Below are 18,670 nucleotides of genomic sequence, written 5' to 3' on the forward strand. Positions count from 1 at the left end.
AGGATGAGAACAGAAATCGTACTCTGGTGGCACAGCAGCAGCGGGAGGCCCCATTAGCTGAAGTGGTGCTTCAGGTTAAGAACAGTTTCAGGTTAAGAACAGACCTCCAGAATGAATTAAGTACTTAACCCGAGGTACCACTGTATAGTACTGTGTGTGCCTTTATGGGAAATGACATAGTGATCTGATACAGCTACAAAGAAATACAGAAAGATTGTGTTTTCTGTGAATAAACCCCGCATTAAATTATAACGAATAACTTTTTTCATTCCCACCTCCCCAAATGTGAGAAACTTCTTTATGTTGCAGTGAAATTTCTCTAGTTTGTTTCATATAAGTACATGTTTACCTGTCTTCAATTTTAGGCGAGACAGGAATTGGGAAATCAACTTTGACTGATAGTTTGTTTAATACCAGTTTTGATGACCGTGTGTCAACACACTTTCAGCCAAATGTAAGACTTAAAGCTGAGACATACGAACTCCAAGAAAGCAATGTTCGACTGAAGCTGACCATTGTCAATACCGTTGGATTTGGTGACCAGATAAACAAGGAAGATAGGTTAGTATCTGCTCACGTAAATAATGTCCTCTTAATCTGCCCTGTGACATGTCAACTTGGCTCTGACAAGTGGATGGTATTGATAGTATTTCTGATGCAATTCTATTTTATTTTTTGACATCGTGTACCCACTTCCCCTTTGCTAGAAATCTCTAGGAAGCTTGCAATACAAATGTTAAACAATATACATTGAACATAATGTTTAGAGAAATTGTCCATTTATACAGGCTAATCTGGGAACCATATAATTTTAAATCACAAAGTAAAGCCTACTGTCATTTTATTGACAGATTATTTTGGAAAAACACTCCAATCCTAGAGGCAATGGTTAGGATCCAAATGCCTACTGTATGCTTGTCCATAGGCTTGTTTGTGACCGTTGTAATGTCTAATTTTTTTCCACTGGACAGCTGAAGGCAGTCTGTGATCTGCCATGTAGGAACAGCCGTTAAAAACAAACGAAGTCCCTTTTGGCTAGATGAACAGCTCTTTGGACTTTGGCCATTTTCTTAGGATTAATTAAAACGATCCGGTGATTTTATTTATTTTATTTTAATTTTGCCTGTTGTACTACGTTATATATATATTTTTAAACTGTATTTTTGTGTGTGTGTTAAGCTTTATTCACACTTCTGTACAGCACCCTGTAATCTTTTTTTGATGAAGGGCCACGAATAAATATTTTGAATAAAAAATGTAATAAAAGCTAGTTCCGGGGATGTATGGAACTAAAATACGGTACAGATTTAATAAATACATACATGAATAAATAAAAAATCCACCGTGGAACAGTTGTGGCCAAGGCCATGCAATTAATTTGTGCAGGATTTTCAACCATTCCTAAATCTGCTCACCATAGCAAGGTGCACTTGCCCTTCTGGTGAGTGTGACAAGCCACCCCTGCCACCCTAAGCTGCAGGGTGGTCCCACCCATGTGGCAGAATGAGGTGCTGCTTTGGATGGCAGAATCCAAGGGGCAACTGCTGCCAAAGTGAGGAGAAGAGGCTGTGGTGGTTTCCAGCGGGATCTCATGAGATTCCTGTGAAATTGCATGGTGGCCTCTGGAAATCTCACCAGAGCTTGGAAGCTGCAGTTGCGCAACCCCAATATGTGAGGCTTTGGCAGGGGCAATGTGTGCAGGGTGGCACCTTCCCATTTTGCCTCGCTCAGCAAAATGGGACAGGCCACCCCTTGTCAAATTTGTGTGCTCCTGTCTCTCTCCAGCTCCCATTTAACCCATTCCCAGCCCCAACTGCTGCTGACCAGCCTCCCTCGCCTCCCGGCATTTTTCAGTGCTAAGCATCGGTTGCCTGTGAACAAGCACTGGGGTCTTCCAAGGCATCCCCACCCCTTCCAGTCAGAGCTGATTGTGACGGGGTTATGTGCTGTGTGATGATCAGCGGTAGGAGCTTTGCCTAATGCCCAGAGCAGGCATAGGCAAACTCGGCCCTCCAGATGTTTTGAGACTACAATTCCCATCATCCCTGACCACTGGTCCTGTTAGCTAGGGATGATGGGAGTTGTAGTCCCAAAACATCTGGGGGGCCGAGTTTGCCTATGCCTGGCTCAGAGACTGAAGAGGGAAGAAGAGGTAGAAGCAGCAGCTTGTTTCTCACTGTAAGGGGAGAAGTGGCTGTGATAGCAGTTGGGGAGCTGGGAGGATGGATGAGGGATGATGGCGAGGAAGCAGCAGTAGAGTCCTTGACACAGCTCTAAGGAAGAAGGTGGGGGATCATTTATGTGGTGCTGCACTTCAAAGGTGCTTTCTGAAATGCTGCACTGCGTGGGAGATCCCGGGTCCTCTTCAGCTTCCTCTTCCTCATCCCAGCATCTGCCAGTGCTAGGCAGTGTTGAGTACATGAGCAGCTCGTGCTGCCCACCACGCAACATGGGATGATCGCTGACTTTGAACTTCAGAGGAAAGCACCTCTCAGGCTCAGTGCAATGTGATGTCCGCGCAAGAGCCAGTGTGGTGGTGTGGTTAAGAGTGGTAGACTCGTAATCTGGGGAACTGGGTTCGCGTCTCCGCTCCTCCACATGCAGCTGCTGGGTGACCTTGGGCCAGTCACACTTCTCTGAAGTCTCTCAGCCCCACTCACCTCACAGAGTGTTTGTTGTGGGGGAGAAAGGAAAAGAAGCTGCTTTGAGACTCCTTCGGGTAGTGATAAAGCGGGATATCAAATCCAAACTCCTCTTCTTCTGGGACAGTGTTATGGCAACCCCTGAGCCAGGATAGTCTGCCAAGCCTAGCCAAAATGCGTGGATTTCTGTGGCTGTGCCCTTGTTATTTTTTATTTATGATAAGCTGTCCTCATGATTAGAATATTATTACTCTGAGCATTATAGAGAAGAACTGACTAAAAGTGTGGTTGAGTTAATGCCACTGCTGTTTTATTGTGCCTTTGACAGCTTGTGCACAGCAAGGGTCAACAACTTTTTGGGGTGTATGGGCCCATTTGCAAATTGAGAAACTGTTGTGGGCACCACAATCAAGTACATATCACAGCCTATTCTACTAGTTACAGTAGAATGCTTCTTTCAAGCCTAATTTCAGCTGTTGTGGGATAGAGGACCCTGAGGGCCTCAGTGAAGGCCTCTGTGGGCAAATGGGGACATGGGCTCCTGTATTAGAGTGAAACTCACCTCTGTCTTCTAATATATTTCCCCTCCTCTTTCCAGCTACCAGCCAATAGTGGATTACATAGATGCACAGTTTGAGTCTTACCTCCAGGAAGAGCTGAAAATTAAGCGCTCCTTATATAATTACCATGACACTCGCATCCACGTATGCCTCTACTTTATTTCACCCACAGGGCATTCCCTCAAAAGTCTTGATTTATTAACCATGAAAAATCTCGATAGCAAGGTAAGATGTTAAAGCCAGCTTTGGAAAAAAAATAAATAGCAATAATCTTTCTTGCAGCTGAACTTTTAGAGTATTCACAGGGGCCTTTTAAAAAATATAGCAGCATTATGAAAATACATTTAACATGCCGTTTTAACTGCAATCCAGTCTTGTTGTCAAGAACGAATAAAGGTTTCAATAAAAATAAGCATTGCGTAAGTGAAATTGAGTAAGCCTTTCCCCTGTGTGCATGCACACGAAAGCTTATACCAAGAACTAACTTAGTTGGTCTTTAAGGTGCTACAGGAAGGAATTTTTTTACTTAAACCTCGTTCGTCATGTTCAGTTTTTAAAAGCCTGTTACTTTGACGAAAACTCAGGATAAAGTTATTTTGCCTTTGAACAAGCAAAGGGATTATAGTGCTTCATAACAGAGTTGTAGAGAAGCAATGATGCCTGAGGTGAAATCGGTGACTGGATGCAATGAAATATCTATGCACTCTTACCTCTCCCTGACTAGAAACCTGGTTTTGGTCACCTGTTTGGTGATTTCATGCTCTAGGCCAGGGGTCTGCAACCTGCGGCTCCGGAGCCGCATGTGGCTCTTTTACATCTTTGCTGCGGCTCCGGGGCGGATACTAGCGAAGGGAGGAGGCGCATTGTGCGCCTAGACACTCCTCATTGTGGCGGGCACTGTACTGGCTGTGACGTCGCATGGGGGCGGTGCGTGCGTTAGTCACGCACCGTCCCGACGTCACCTTCCCGCCTGCTGTCAGATCGTGGCTCCGGAGATATCTTTGTTTTAAATGTCACAATGGTTTTGCGGCTCCCAGTTGTTGTTTTTTCTTCGGAAACGGGTCCAAGTGGCTCTTTTTGTCTTAAAGGTTGCAGACCCCTGCTCTAGGCCTATCCTTGGGGAAGTGACAGGAATATAGGGCAACGGTTTTTTAGCAGGAAAAGGTCTACTAACCTACCTATAGGGATAAAACAGTTAAAAGACTGAGCCTGGGGCTTGCCAATCGGAAGGTCAGCGGTTCGAATCCCTGCGATGGGGTGAGCTCCTGTTCCTCATTCCCTGCTCCTGCCAACCTAGCAGTTCGAAAGCACGCCAAAAAAGTGCAAGTAGATAAATAGGTACCACTCTGGCGGGAATGCAAATGGCGTTTCTGTGTGCTGCTGCTGGGCACATGACCCGGAAGCTGTACGCCAGCTCCCTTGGCCAATAAAGCAAGATGAGCGCCACAACCCCAGAGTCGTTCACGACTGGACCGAACGGTCAGGGGTCCCTTTACCTTTACCTTTATGTACAGTAAGCCCATAACTTATGTAGATTAATCTTGTGCCCATTTAGCTTTACATGCTTGGCAAAATGTTTTAAAAAATAAAAAGGGGGCGAACTTTGGCAATCCCATCTGCCATTGTACCCAGTTTGTTTTGACTAGATGTGATTTTGGCCTTACGCATGATCCCCAGAATTAACCCTTGTGTAAGTTGGAGGCTTACTATACATAGCTTTGAATTTACTTTATATTAATTTTGCCTATCAGGAAATGTGGGCTTTTTACATCCTTGTTATTACTGCTTCTTAAAAATCTATGACTGTAGCTCATATTGATATTTCAGTATAGGCCCTGACACATATATAGTCTGAAAAATGCATCTAAGAATCTGCCAGATGAGAATATAGTTGTTTTTTTAAAAAATGACAGAAGATAGAAACTGCTTCTAAAGTGTTAATATACTGATCTTGGCCTTTCTAAAAATGTTGTAGAGATAAATTGTACTGAAAAACAAAGGCAGCATTTCAAGATACTTGTCCTGCTCTTTTTATAGCTTCATGCAATTGCACTTCATAATCAGTAAGACAGTGAGGAATGCAGGAAATAAATTGAAGCAGCTGGTACCAGCAAGCTAGATAGTTGTGACCAATTGCATGTTTATTTTATGGGTATTAGAAATCCCAACTCTAGATTTAATATCATCTCATTTTAGAAGTCACATGTTAAAAAGAAAACGGGAACAGTAGGCTTTTCGCCGGGTTTTGTTTGTTTGTTTGCCAAAGCAGTTGCTGGGTTTTCTGTGTGGAAACGTGATCTCTAAAATCAGATGAAATTAAAGCACATTTATTAGGCAGCTGGAATTCATATCAACTCTCCAGGATGGGTGTTTAAACCGTTTTTCACAGTTATCATTTCAGATAAAAGAGCACTTCATGTATAGTTAAGGTCTGAGTGTGCATATCATCTTAATGAAAGGTGAACAAAACGTTTAATAATAATAATAATAATAATAATAATAATAATAATTTTTATTTATACCCCACCCTCCCCAGCCAAGACTGGGCTCACAACCAATCATAAAAACAAGTTGATTGAAATACAACTTAAAAAAAGAAGATTAAAATACAACAATAAAAACATTAAAAACATTAAAATGCAGCCTCTCATCACAGGAGGAGAAAGGAAAAAAGAAAGAGGGGGGAGTCAAATTGACTCCAAGCCAAAGGCCAGGCGGAACAACTGTGTCTTACAGGCCCTGCGGAAAGAAATCAGATCCTGCAGGGCCCTGGTGTCATGAGGCAGAGCGTTTCACCAGGCCGGAGCCAGTGTTGAAAAGGCCCTGGCTCTGGTTGAAGCTATTCTAACTTCCTTAGGGCCCAGGACTCTCAATTCTATAGCTCAATTCTATGGCTCAATTCTATAGAGCGCATGACCTGCTGACTTGCTGCATTTTCCAGTGAAGCCCTAGTACGGGTCAAAGCATCTAGATTTTTATGATCCACGTCCTTGGTTATGGCTGTCAACCCAAGCCGCATGTGTGTATGGAACTGTCACTGCCAGCGATGGCAGATGGAGCTGTGTAAGCACGCAGCGTGTTTTTTTTACACCATTGCCAACAGTGAGTCAGTTCTGCTCCTGAATATGTGCAGCTGGGGTTTGTAGCTCTTTATTTACAGAGAAGTTCATGGTGTTGTTGAACTGTAGCTAATTCAAACTAGACTATTTCTAATTTTAGATTTATATTGATATGGTCTAGGTAAACATTTTGACTTCTGGGGGTGAGGCTTTACATTAACCCATGTGGCATTTTGTTCGGCAACCTTTCCTCTGCCGCTTCGTTGCGCAAGATCTTCCATGTTAAATAAAACAACAGCCTTTCGTACTTTTTTTTTTTTGAGATGCAAGTACCATTAACTAAAACAAGTACTCCTCAGAGGGAGTGTAAAATTAATTTAAAATCAAAGAGCAGAGTCTTCTGCACATGTTTAAATAATTAAATCACAGGTTCAGCCAGTTCTATTTAAAGCAATGGCTTTTCTAAAACGGCAATGTATCATCATGAATTGTGGAACTCAAGGTAGGTAAATGCCTCAAATGCTTTATCATTAGCCTAAATTGCCAGGAGAATGCCCTGGATTCTCAACCAGAGGAAGTGTAGGAGTGGTCTTAGTTGAACAAGGAACTGGAGAGGGACACAAACGAAGTCGCTTTCAATCTGACTCTGTCGCCTTCACCAGACTATCAACTCTTCCCAGGTCCCACAATTTTGACCTAACCGTTTCTCTCATTTTCTTAACTCTTCTGCTTATATTTCTCAGTGAGTGTAGCTGGAGAAGTTTTAATCGAGGTTTCACCAGTGACTCACCTAATTAGCTAGGAAGTCAGGTTTTTTTTTTTTAAAAAAAGGTGTGAAAGACGTAGATCTGATTTCTTTTTTAGCTTGTAGCTGAGTCAGAGGAAAACATCTAGAAATGTGGGACAAGCACAAAAGAAACATTATACAAGCAGCAATATAAATAGCCTTTCCTATAACTTTAACCGGATGGCAGGCAGACAGGAAAGCTAGGATTCATCCTATATCAAGCATTTGAAATTGGTTATAGTTGCCAGCATTTATTTAGAAGCTCAAGATACTGTAATTTTGACTTATAAATCAGGAGGCAAAAGAGCAAACACTTCCAGAGATAAGGAATTTATTTAAAAGTTGCAGAGCATTTTACTGTAGTGCAAATTGCTAGCAGAGGACCCTTTGTGAAGATCATTACTGTTTTGTTAGGTAGTTCATTAAACATAAAGCAGAATATAACCAAGATCTCACCTTTCCCTCTGAAAAGTAAACAGATTCCTTAGTTAAAAAGAAAAAAAAAGTTTTAAAAAAATTACTGAATTGCTGTCATATTTTTTATGTTCATCCTTTTGGATAGCTCATTGTTAGCAGGTAAAGTTTTGGTATAATTTTCATGTCTTATTTAACAGTGCTGAATGTATGGTTTTAGTTAATGTGGATCAAGATAAATGAAAACTATAAATTAAATGAAATGATAAATGAAAACTATAAGTTCTTTGCTTGAGTTTTCTATGAAGCAGATTGTAGTACTGAAGAGGTTACTTGGTTGAGTCAGTAACCGAGTATCTTGTTGTAAGAGCCTATTCAGTGATTATGATAATTTGTGTCTAAGAAATTACATGCAGGAATTTGACAAGAACGTATATCACAACCACATAACTTCTTACTTCTTTAAATAGGTGAACATTATTCCACTTATAGCCAAAGCAGATACAATTTCTAAATCTGAACTGCAGAAATTTAAGATCAAAATCATGAGTGAGCTGGTCAGTAATGGAGTCCAGATATACCAGTTTCCAACAGATGATGAGAGCATTGCCAAAATCAATGCCAGCATGAATGTAAGTACTTCACTGACCCCACAACAACATATTTAAACAAATCTGTACTGACAGTTGTTTGCCATTATAGCTATAGTGGATACATCTCACTCAGACAAGGGTTAGTGATAATAAAATGGACCCTGAGGAAAATTCTTTTGAGTGGGACATGGCTCTATACTGGTTGCAAAGACTGACATTTTGAAACTAGGGCAGGAATGTTAAAAAATCCCCCTGTTTCCCCCCAATGGTATTTAACCATTGGTAAATACCCATTGGTAAATACCCATTGGTAAATACCCTATGGTATTTAACCATTTCCCCCAATGGTATTTAACTGCTTCTTAAATTCTGAACTATTTCTATATTTCACAGAGGCACTTCCATGTTCTTAAACGGTGCAGTTATCTTTCACGTAATTAGGATATATGTTATTGTTTATATTGTACTTTTTAATATACTTATTGGGCTGATAGCAATGCACCTTTATTTACTCTGTTTCACAGGGACATCTGCCATTTGCCGTCGTGGGGAGTACAGAAGAAGTCAAAATTGGAAACAAAATAGTAAAAGCTCGCCAGTATCCTTGGGGCATAGTGCAAGGTACTGAAATAGTGCAAGTACTGTTTTGGAAACATTGCATAGTAAATGCGAAAGGTATGCAAGTAATATCTTATTTCATTTCATTAGTGGAAAATGAGAACCATTGTGATTTTGTGAAACTTCGGGAAATGCTGATTTGTACAAATATGGAAGACTTGAGAGAGCAGACTCATATGCGCCACTACGAACTGTACCGGCGGTGCAAATTGGAAGAGATGGGCTTCCGAGACACCGATCAAGAAAACAAACCCGTCAGGTAAGTGAGTGAGCCTTCCCCATGTTTTCAACAATTAAAACGTTTATTTACCCTCCTCTCTTATATGACCCCTTACTTGTAGCAGCAGGATGGGGAAACGTAGCATTCGGAAAATATTGCAAAAACTAAATAAATCTCTTACTCTTTTACTTAAAGCGCTTAGCTAGTCATCATTCTGAATGCTGTTGGGGCAGTCCCTAGTTCAGTGGTAATTAGGCAGTGTGAAATATACCGTGGTGGCAGCAAAAGTTGCATTAGTGCTAAAATTGGAAAGCAAATCAGCAGGGGATATCTGGCTGTCAGGTGCAGCTGTGGATTATAGCCCAAGGAACTCTGTTGCTGTGCTGAATGGTGCTCTGTTCAGATTACGACAGTCATCCAGCTGGCTCAGGAGCGCAGCACTGATGCTGGAGGTTGTATCAGAGGGCACATGGTTGCCTTCCATGGTCCTGCAGCAATATTGGCGCTACTGCTTCTGAACTGAGCATGATGCTGACAGAAGTGGAAATGGTGCTTTTTTAGTTGAGAGTGGCTTGAAGAATGGCGAGTCCTTGCATTATCCTCTACTGAAGTGGTCCTTTTCTTCTCTGAGAACAAAGAAATCAAAAGTAACTGTGTGGAGAGAGTATAAGTTTGAAGTGGTCCAAGGTAATTGTATTCTCAGGCAGGAAGGTAAACCTAAGACCTTTTCTAATTTCTTTCAGAATTCCTTTTTGCCAGTGCCAGTTCTTCCTTCATGTGCACTATCTTCTTTTCCTTTCCTTTTGTCTTTCCGACTAATGTAAGTAAAAACTCTCTCTATAAACTTTCTTCTTTGTGTTTCATTCCTACTGTCCTTCCTCTCCTGTTACTAACACCTAAACACCTAAAGTTGTGCTGTTGATGCCTGCGCAGAAAAAGTTTAAGCAATAACTGAGTGGATTGGAATTCACTGGCACCAAAAGTGGAATCTGCGCACATATTAAAAAACGCTGTGAAAATGCTTTTTTTAAAAAAAACGTTATGAAAAATACACTGAATTTGCCATAGCTCACCGTCACCATCTAGTGTCACATTTGTATATTGCACTTTACAACACACTTAAAACACTTTATTTGCAGCTGTGTAGCTAAGTCCTTGATATTTACTCTGCAGGTACTGACTGGGTTTCTGTGATAAGCCAAGATAGGCCCTTTCCATATGTTACAGTATTGCACTGACTGGAAATGCCGTTTGATTTTGTGCAGTTCAGTGGGGAGCAAAAAAATAGATAAGCATCAGCTTATCTATTTAAGGATCAGACTATGGCAGGATTGCCAAGACTCAGACCATTGCTGACAATATGGTATTCCATACGTCTCTTCGGACATAATCTCTAGGGACAGATCCCAAATTCCCGGGCAATTTGTACAGTCTTCAGCAATATTTAAGACTTTGGAGTGAATCACATTCAAGGTGGCAGTGCTGAACTAGTCAGGGTGTAAAGCAGGAATGTGGAACCTGTGGCCCTCCAGATGTTTAGCTGCACTATACTGCCAGCATCACTGACCATTAGTCATGTTGGCTGGGCTGATGGGAGTTAGGTGTCTAACAGCATCTGGAGAGCTGGGGTCCCTTGCTCCTGGTGAAAATAAAAACCAGTGGGTCTCAATAACTGGGTTCCTCTTTTCTTTTTATAAAATTCTAAATTCAAAGGCACCTTTGCTCCTCAATAGATGCCAGGAGTGGGATATTTGGAAGACCTCTGGCTGTTTTCATTGCATTTATTAGAGTGATATTGGAATCGGCTTTCAGCCGTAAGATCAGCAAGTTTTGTTCTGATTCAGAGTAGTCTCTTTTACTGGAAAGTGACTTTGTAGCGAGAACAGCTGCAAGAATATCAAGCTGTCCTTGTGCAAGGAAGGAAGGACACTTGCAGCATTCTAAGAGGAAGTTTCCAGAGAGAGAGAGACAGAGAAAGAAGAGATTCCAGACCTGGCATGGCATGTGAAGAAGACAAGAATTGGAAAGCCAGGCAAGCAATGAGAAAATGGCATTCTGTGTGTATTGTATATGCACCATTAGGCTGACATTCAGAGGCTCAGTGCCCTTGTGAACTTACTGCTTAGCACTTGTATCCTAACTATTTTTTTTCCAGAATTAAGTTCCCTTTCTATCAGTCAGGCTTACCTCCGAGTTTAGGGTCAAGGCTAAAGTATTAAATCCCACAGCCACTCATGCAGGGGGCTTTGTCCACTTCGCCACAATTCATTTATTGCCCTGCATTCTATTAAAAATATCGCTGCATGTCGCATCCTGATACATTTTTAGAGCTGACATGCATTTTGGCCACAATAAATACTGTGGTGAGACACCAGACTTCAGACATTTCCGCCACTGCTCACAGTGCATTGTAGGCAATGTCCCACATTCTTTTGCCTCAAAATAAGGACTGAAGGATGGTGCAAATGGAGACATTGGGTGAACTTCTGAACTGCAGCCCCCCTGAATTTCTCACCACTTGCCCTACAACATTGATACTTCTCAGTTTGACTGGTATATTGTATTTATTCTTTATGTCAGTTGGCTCAACCTGTTATAGTAGTATGACACATAGACATGGGGTTAATGTCTTAGACCAATTTCCCCCGAAACAATTTATATTGTTATTTAAGAATTTAGTAAGTCAAGAAGTTAAACAGTTTTTGAGAAAACTATTTATTGCGGGGTACATGTGTTAGAGTTTAAAAATAACATAAACAGAGATGAACACATCCAGCCAAGCCCATCTATTCTGGACTGCAGTAGTTTGCACCCCTCACTTTAGCTTCTGAGACCTTTCCCTGTTTTCGCTCCTTTCCACTCTTGTAACGCTTTTGCAGTGTTTGAGCTTTTTCAGTGTTTCAGTCGCTTTCTCCGTTGCAGGTCTTCAAATCCACCTCTTCTAGTTTCTGGTGCCACAGCCTGCTGAATAGCTACCCTGTCCTCTCGCTTGACTTATCTACAATATTTTCATGCCCCTACCAATCTTTTAGCTAGTTGGGAGAGTAGTAGTCGGCTGCAATCCAAACCCTGGCTGGGGAGTGACACAACTTAACAGAGCAGTGGGGTCACCTCTGCATTCTGCAGCTCTGCTGATCATGCTGATTGGAGGAGATGGTGGGGGGCAGGCAAAGTGCTCACCCGGCCTATGGAGACTTGCAGAACTAGGCAGACTGACACCTCTGCAACAACTCCCACAGCCTGGCTCAGTCGCCAGGTTCTTAGGATGAGCTGCTTAACAGGGCTGCTTAATCCTCATAAGCAAAACATCCCTGTAAACTTTTTACCCTCGTGTGCGCAAGAGCCTTTAAAGCAAAAAAAGGAACAATTTAAGAACTCAAAACCCAACACAAAATGATTTCACACCTCACAATAAGAGAAAAATTCTACAAAACCTTGACATAAATAAGCATTTATTTATGCAAAAATAAAGCAGTTCTGGAAGTGGAATCTATTTGCATAATTTTGCATGGATTATAGCATTAGGATTTATTTGATGTGAGCAGCTGTGTATTTATTTCCAGCTATTTGGTGATACCTGTCCACAACCTGTCCTCCTTGTAGAATAATTTGTTTGCTTTTATCATTCATGCTTTTAAAATTTTATTTTAATTGTTAGGTCATGTGGGCCTTTTAGCCCCTTATGGCCTTGAATTTGTTGTGGTGAAAGTTCTAAAATGGTAACGTCTTTTAAATAGTGAGATTGAATCTAACTACTGTAAGAACAGAGGATATTAGCTGAAATCGGAAAAACGTTCTCAGTCTCCACAACCTCTGCTTTTAAGTCTGTGCACATTGTATTTAAGGTAATGTGAGTGTCTGTTCTGTTCATTTTGCACATGGCAGACTGACCTTGCATAGTTCCTGAAATGCAGGTCATTGTCACAAGGGAGTATTACCTTGCTACAACTGTTCTGGGTCAGAGAACATCTCAGATGAAGCTTTTCAAAGGCTCCGGAATCTTTTTGTTGAAGCCAAATCTGAAGTGCTGTTTACCACCCTTGTTACAACTTGAATAACCTGTGCTGCCTTTTCCTCTAATTGAGCTCAGAACTGCAACGTTGCTTGGTGAAGAACTGGTCTGTATTCTTGCTATTAAGATTAAGATCAAATTAACTAATGACTTTGCATATGTTACTTGAAAGGATTACAGAGAGCCAGTGTGGTGTAGTGGTTAAGAGCGGTAGACTCGTAATCTGGTGAACCGGGTTTGCGTCTCCGCTCCTCCACATGCAGCTGCTGGGTGACCTTGGGCCAGTCACACTTCTCTGAAGTCTCTCAGCCCCACTCACCTCACAGAGTGTTTGTTGTGGGGGAGGAAGGGAAAGAAGATTGTTAGCCACTTTGAGACTCCTTCGGGTAGTGATAAAGCGGGATATCAAACCCAAACTCTTCTTCTTCTACAGTATAGTAAAGAGATAAATGGAAAAAATGCATAAAATTGGTGGAATACAGTAAAAATTACATGCTGTTGCCTTTCACAAGTGACAAAGACTGCTTACATTTAATGATCCTCAGCCTACAGGAGACTTATGAAGCCAAGCGGCATGAATTCCTTGGTGAATTACAGCAGAAAGAAGAGGAGATGAGGCAGATGTTCGTTCAGAGGGTCAAGGAGAAAGAAGCACTGCTGAAGGAAGCTGAGCGAGAAGTAAGAATGCCTGCCTGCTGTTCTGAATTTTATCTGGTTGCAGTGGTAGAGTGAACAGATTAAATACTGTGTTTAAGAAAGAAACAGAATAGGCTGGCTAGCTTCCAGCAAAATAATGCACTGAAGAGAATCGCATGCATGAGCTGGAGCTTTGCTCTTTCCACTGAACTATGGTTTGTCTCTTTGGCTGCAAAAAAAGAAAAGCTTTGGCTGTATGTGCTCTGTCCCATTTATGGAAGGGCCTTCTCTGCATCCTGATCATGGCTGGAACTAGATCAGGACCAGTTGGACTTGGGAACAAAATATTGTGCTGTGCATGTGTTTGTATGCACATGGTGCCTCCACTGTCTTTCTTTTCCAAAGCCTCACCTTGAACACAGAGTTCTTCCTCCTCTTCCTTGTGCATGCAGTGAGAGCCAATTGGGAACTTCAGCAAAAGGTTTATTGGAAGAGTTATGTACTTTTGCCCCTGTAGAGGCAGAATTGGGAACTGGCTGGAGAAAACGAGGGTACCTTTGGTTATGTTCTGAGCTCTGGCTGAGGCTTGGTTGACCCCCCCCCCAAAAAAAAGGTTTCTTTGGTTTACAAATATGATTTTTTTTATGTACATATAGAGTAAGTCTTCTGATTATGCAGAAACCACTAGCATATCTGTGGATTGTCATGTTTTGCTTCCCAGCTGATTGGAACAGGTGAAGCCACTAAATTAAGCATTTGTGTATATCTAAGATGGCAACTCCCTGTTGACTTTAAAGAGGGTTCAATGATACAGTATAAGCCAGCAATTTATAATTGCTCAGTGGACTCAAAAGTTGACTTTAAGAGGATTAAGAGGGGTCAGTCCCTTCAAGCTGGGAATACACTGTTGACCGAAAGCCATAGTTTCTCCCAGTACCATATGCATATTGAGAGATGGGACTAATTGAGGTAGAAATCTAGGATTGCCATACATCCATAATTTCCTGGAAATAGCCAGGAAACTGTGTCCGGGTGGAAATCGCTGAAGTGTCTGGGAAAATCTGGACGTGTGGCAACCCATGTCTGAAATTTAGATTTTGGCAAATTTTATTAAAAATACCCCATAAACTACTTCTCCTCCTCCTCCTTCTTTTGATATTTTGACCTGTTCTCCATTTACCAAGAAAAGGAAAGCCGAGTATGCAATAATCCTAAAGGCTGGTGCTCCCTTTTGAAAAGTTTACTTAATGTACTCTTTTCCGGATTTGTCGTTAAAAAGGATTTAAATCTAAGGCATTGATCTTGTAAATGGCTCTAGGTTGCATTCCTAACCCTACTCACCTTGGAGTAAGGCAGACTAAATTCAGAAAGGGTTAGGATTCTACTGTAAGTTCAGGTGTGCGTAATGTCAATAAAATAGGAACACTAAACTCTAAACTCGTGACTCTTAGGAAATCAGTCTCTGTGTTCTGTTGTGTGATTACTGAGGATGGTATGCTAAGTGCCACCTTGTGGCAGAAATGACATTTTTTTTTGCTCTACTTCAGCTACAAGTGAAGTTTGAACATTTAAAACGGCTTCATCAAGAAGAGAGGATGAAAGTAGAGGAGAAAAGAAAGCTCCTGGAAGATGAAATGAGTGCATTCAGTAAGAGAAAAGCCGCTTCAGACATCCTCCAAGGGAGGGCGCTGCCCCCCACACCCACGGTTGGTTTGAAAAAAGACAAGGATCGGAAAAAGTAAGTAATCAGTTTCAGAGGTTCTTAGGATTTAGGGCAAACTGTCCAATTCAGATGAATATTTTAAGTAGTATAAATTATTCAGCCATGAAGTATGAAAAATACAGTGGTGCCTCGCAAGACGAAAAGAATCGGTTCTGTGATTCTCTTCGTCTAGCGGTTTTTTCGTCTTGCGAAGCAAGCCCATTGACGGATTAGCGGATTAGCGCTATTAGCGGCTTTTAGCGGCTATTGGATCAGCTGATAAGCGGCTTAGCGGCTTAGAAAAAGGGGGGGAAGGAAAAAACCCCTGCAGGAACTCGCAAGATATTTTCGTCTTGCGAAGCAAGCCCATAGGAGATTCGTTTTGCGAAGCACCCACCTCCAAAACGGAAAACTCTTTCGTCTAGCGAGTTTTCCGTCTTGCGAGGCATTCGTCTTGCAGGGCACCACTGTAAGTAAATTTTGTTGCAAGTTGTTTGAGGTTTTCTTATTGATATCATCAGGCACTTTTATGAAAACTCTTCTTTTTATGTCCCCCTCCCCACCAAAGGGAACAAGATTTTCGGCTTGAGCTGCTGTGTTTTGATATCGGAGATCAGGAAGCTGTGAATATACAGGAAGCAAGAGAGAGAGAGAGAAATTAGAAAGGGAAAGAACACTGTGACTAGAGCTTGGAAGTAGTTTGCAAATGTTGTATGGTTAGGGTATGTTAGTTTTGCGAGTCATTGAAAACAGATTCGTATGTTCACAATGTGCTTAATATTTGAATTTTTCATTCCAGAGAAAGCTATTGAAATTCCCAACAGCTTTTGTAGTTTGGTGGTCGTGGCAGAAGCTGTTATGGAACAGTCAGCAATCTAAATCTGTATTGTGTATTGGCAGCTGTTACACTCACTGGGTGGTATCCAACATGCTCTGAGTAGACTCATTGAAATCAACAGGCAACTTATTTTTAGCCCAGTGATTTCTGTGGGTCTGCTCTGAGTATTCCTAATGTTGAATATTAGCCACTGTTCTGCCCCAAATCTCAACTGCTGCAAGGAGTCACTGCACGTAAAGCAAAATTTTATTAATGGTTTTCACAATAGAAATGTGTGCTTTTAAATGATGAAATCGTTCAATGAGAACATTTCCTATCTTCTCAGTAGTGAAAGTAGGGAGTCATCCAGTGATGTCTGCCCACTTCCTCAATGGAAATCGGCTTGTGCAGTGGGACTTCCCTTCTCTCTGCCCTCCACCACTGCCCTAGAGTACCTTCCTAATCTGCTCTGGAGGTCTCCCTACTCTCTGGGGAAGATTTGGGGTGTGAGTGGGGCTGCTAGGGGGAGGAAGATTTGCTTTAAATGGCTTTTGTTCTCCATTTTGCTGGCAGAAGAGTACTGTCAGCTGAGCAACATAGTTTTGATACTAACATAGCAAGAATTTTTCAAGAATGTCAGATTAAAGACTTATTTTACATCAGGCATAGGCAAACTCGGCCCTCTAGATGTTTTGGGACTACAACTCCCATCATCATCCCTAGCTAACAGGACCAGTGGTCAGGGATGATGGGAATTGTAATCCCAAAACATATGGAGGGCTGAGTTTGCCTATGCCTGTTTTGCATGATTTATATTTCACACTTTCAACATAACAGCTAACAGAGTTGTAGAAAACAAAAGGGAAATTGAAGGCTATACCATGTGATATTTCTCTACATTTAAGAGAGTTCAAGTTTTGTCTAGTTGGGACTTATCAAAGTAAATATGAACACATTGAAGATGGAAGCTTTAATACTGTAAATAGTCTTCACTCTCTGTGGATAAAGGCACACCTGATATGCCTCTTTCTGTTTCAGCTCTGGCTTTATGTGAAACTGAAGATACAAGGAGAAATTCTTCACAGTCCCTATGATGAAACGTCGATCACCCCCCCCTTTTTTAACGCAAGCGAACTTGAAAACTGATCACTGTTTAATCAATGGAAAAGTATATTAAAATGTATAATCAGTTTTGCATAATGTACTGTAGGGTTGCTGTTGCATTAATATATTTAAAAGGATGTTTCTTTTAAGCCGCCATTGATATGCACTTAAACTATATACCCGTGGCCAAGTTGCACACACCAAAGATTACTGTGCCATAAAACAGTTTTCATTTGAGTTATGAGCACTATAGTACAGAAGTGAATATATATTGCATATGTTTTAAAGAACTGGTGCCTTTTATCCTGTTTTAGCTATACACAATTGAATGCATTTATTCAGCTGAATAAGATATGTAAACCTGTTTAAATAACCACTTCCTTTCCTCAAAACGGACTTACAAATGTCCTTTCTAGGTCTGTGATCATGATAAGCTTTTGAATTATTCATGAAGTATCCGTGCAAGCATTAAGCTTCATTCCCAAATATATTTTGAGAACCAGCTTGGTTTATAGACATATCTTCCACCTGAACAGGCTTTGCTGTTCTTCAGCTTACGTTACATGCCGCCAATTGAGTGGAAACTAGAAATTTCCCAAAACAAATAAAACCTGGTTTGGTTCATGAGAACCCTGACAAATTGAGTTTGTAAGATGATAGACCAAGTGCCTTGGAGAGAGGTCTTCCTTCAGTTTAGCACTTTGCTAACTAAATTTGCACAGCTGGCTGCAAAACCCTTCTTTGAACTCTGCAGTCCTGTGCATGATCAACCAGAAGCAGGTTCTCTTGTGTTCAGCATGGGCAACGGGGCGGCTGACTCCAAGTAAGTGCATAGAGGACGGACAGGGGACCTGTGACGTCCAGGTATTGTTGGATTCCAACTCCTGTCACCCTCAGATAGCATGGCCAAGTGGCCAGGGATAATTGACACTGTAGTCCAGCAACATCTGGAGGGCCACAGATTCCCCATTGTTTGTGTTTACAATTGCAGCCTAACTGGAGGCTAAGGAAGTTCTGAGTAACCATGTAGAATATTGTACTCTAAATGTAATCTTAACTTAATTTTAAAGTTCTTGTACAACTTATGGCAGCCGATAGGTTTTTAACCTTTGTACGGTTCCTTTTTACTAATAAGCAAAAGCAGCTGTATCCTCAATCCTCGTAGATTTCTGCAGGACTTAAAAAACATGTATATATAAATGCATAACTTGGGAAATAAACACACAATGTTATCCATGATCTACACGAATCCCTTATTTTCTTGAGAAATACTGCTGTGTGGTCCTCAAGCCAGCTTCCATCTAATTTGAAAACTTAATAATTTGAAAACTTGAAAATAGGAGGTTGGCTGGGAAAAACAAAATAAGGTGATGTGCATTGAATGGATACATACCTGCCCCTTCTCAGATGTGTACGGTAATGTTAAAAGTGACTTGAGGCATATGGGGGGGGGGCTACCTCATGTTTGAAGGTGCTAATGTGCACATGGCCTAGATTTCAAATCTC

At 41.4% G+C, this 18,670-nt stretch overlaps 1 protein-coding gene across 10 annotated transcripts in view; it reads left to right on the top strand.

Annotated features, from left to right (window-relative positions):
• SEPTIN10 (septin 10) overlaps positions 1–18,670 on the top strand; it is a 56,180-nt gene that overhangs the window by 11,576 nt on the left and 25,934 nt on the right. For 4 of the 10 annotated variants that reach the window (XM_083501524.1, XM_083501525.1, XM_083501541.1 and 1 more), the window contains exons 4-11: positions 366–561; positions 3,241–3,427; positions 7,933–8,094; positions 8,580–8,676; positions 8,764–8,932; positions 13,451–13,583; positions 15,089–15,279; positions 17,099–18,403. In XM_083501524.1, the coding sequence (XP_083357650.1) occupies positions 366–561; positions 3,241–3,427; positions 7,933–8,094; positions 8,580–8,676; positions 8,764–8,932; positions 13,451–13,583; positions 15,089–15,279; positions 17,099–17,114 (1,151 nt within the window). In that variant the 3' untranslated portion in view covers positions 17,115–18,403. Of the gene's footprint in view, positions 1–365; positions 562–3,240; positions 3,428–7,932; positions 8,095–8,579; positions 8,677–8,763; positions 8,933–9,636; positions 9,714–12,778; positions 13,428–13,450; positions 13,584–15,088; positions 15,386–15,717; positions 15,902–17,098; positions 18,404–18,670 lie in introns of those variants that run through there. The other 6 variants (XM_083501530.1, XM_083501529.1, XR_014525729.1 and 3 more) reach the window with 5 other exon arrangements.

Source organism: Podarcis liolepis (genome assembly GCF_965112155.1).
Source record: "Podarcis liolepis genome assembly, chromosome: 4".
NCBI lineage: Eukaryota > Metazoa > Chordata > Lepidosauria > Squamata > Lacertidae > Podarcis > Podarcis liolepis.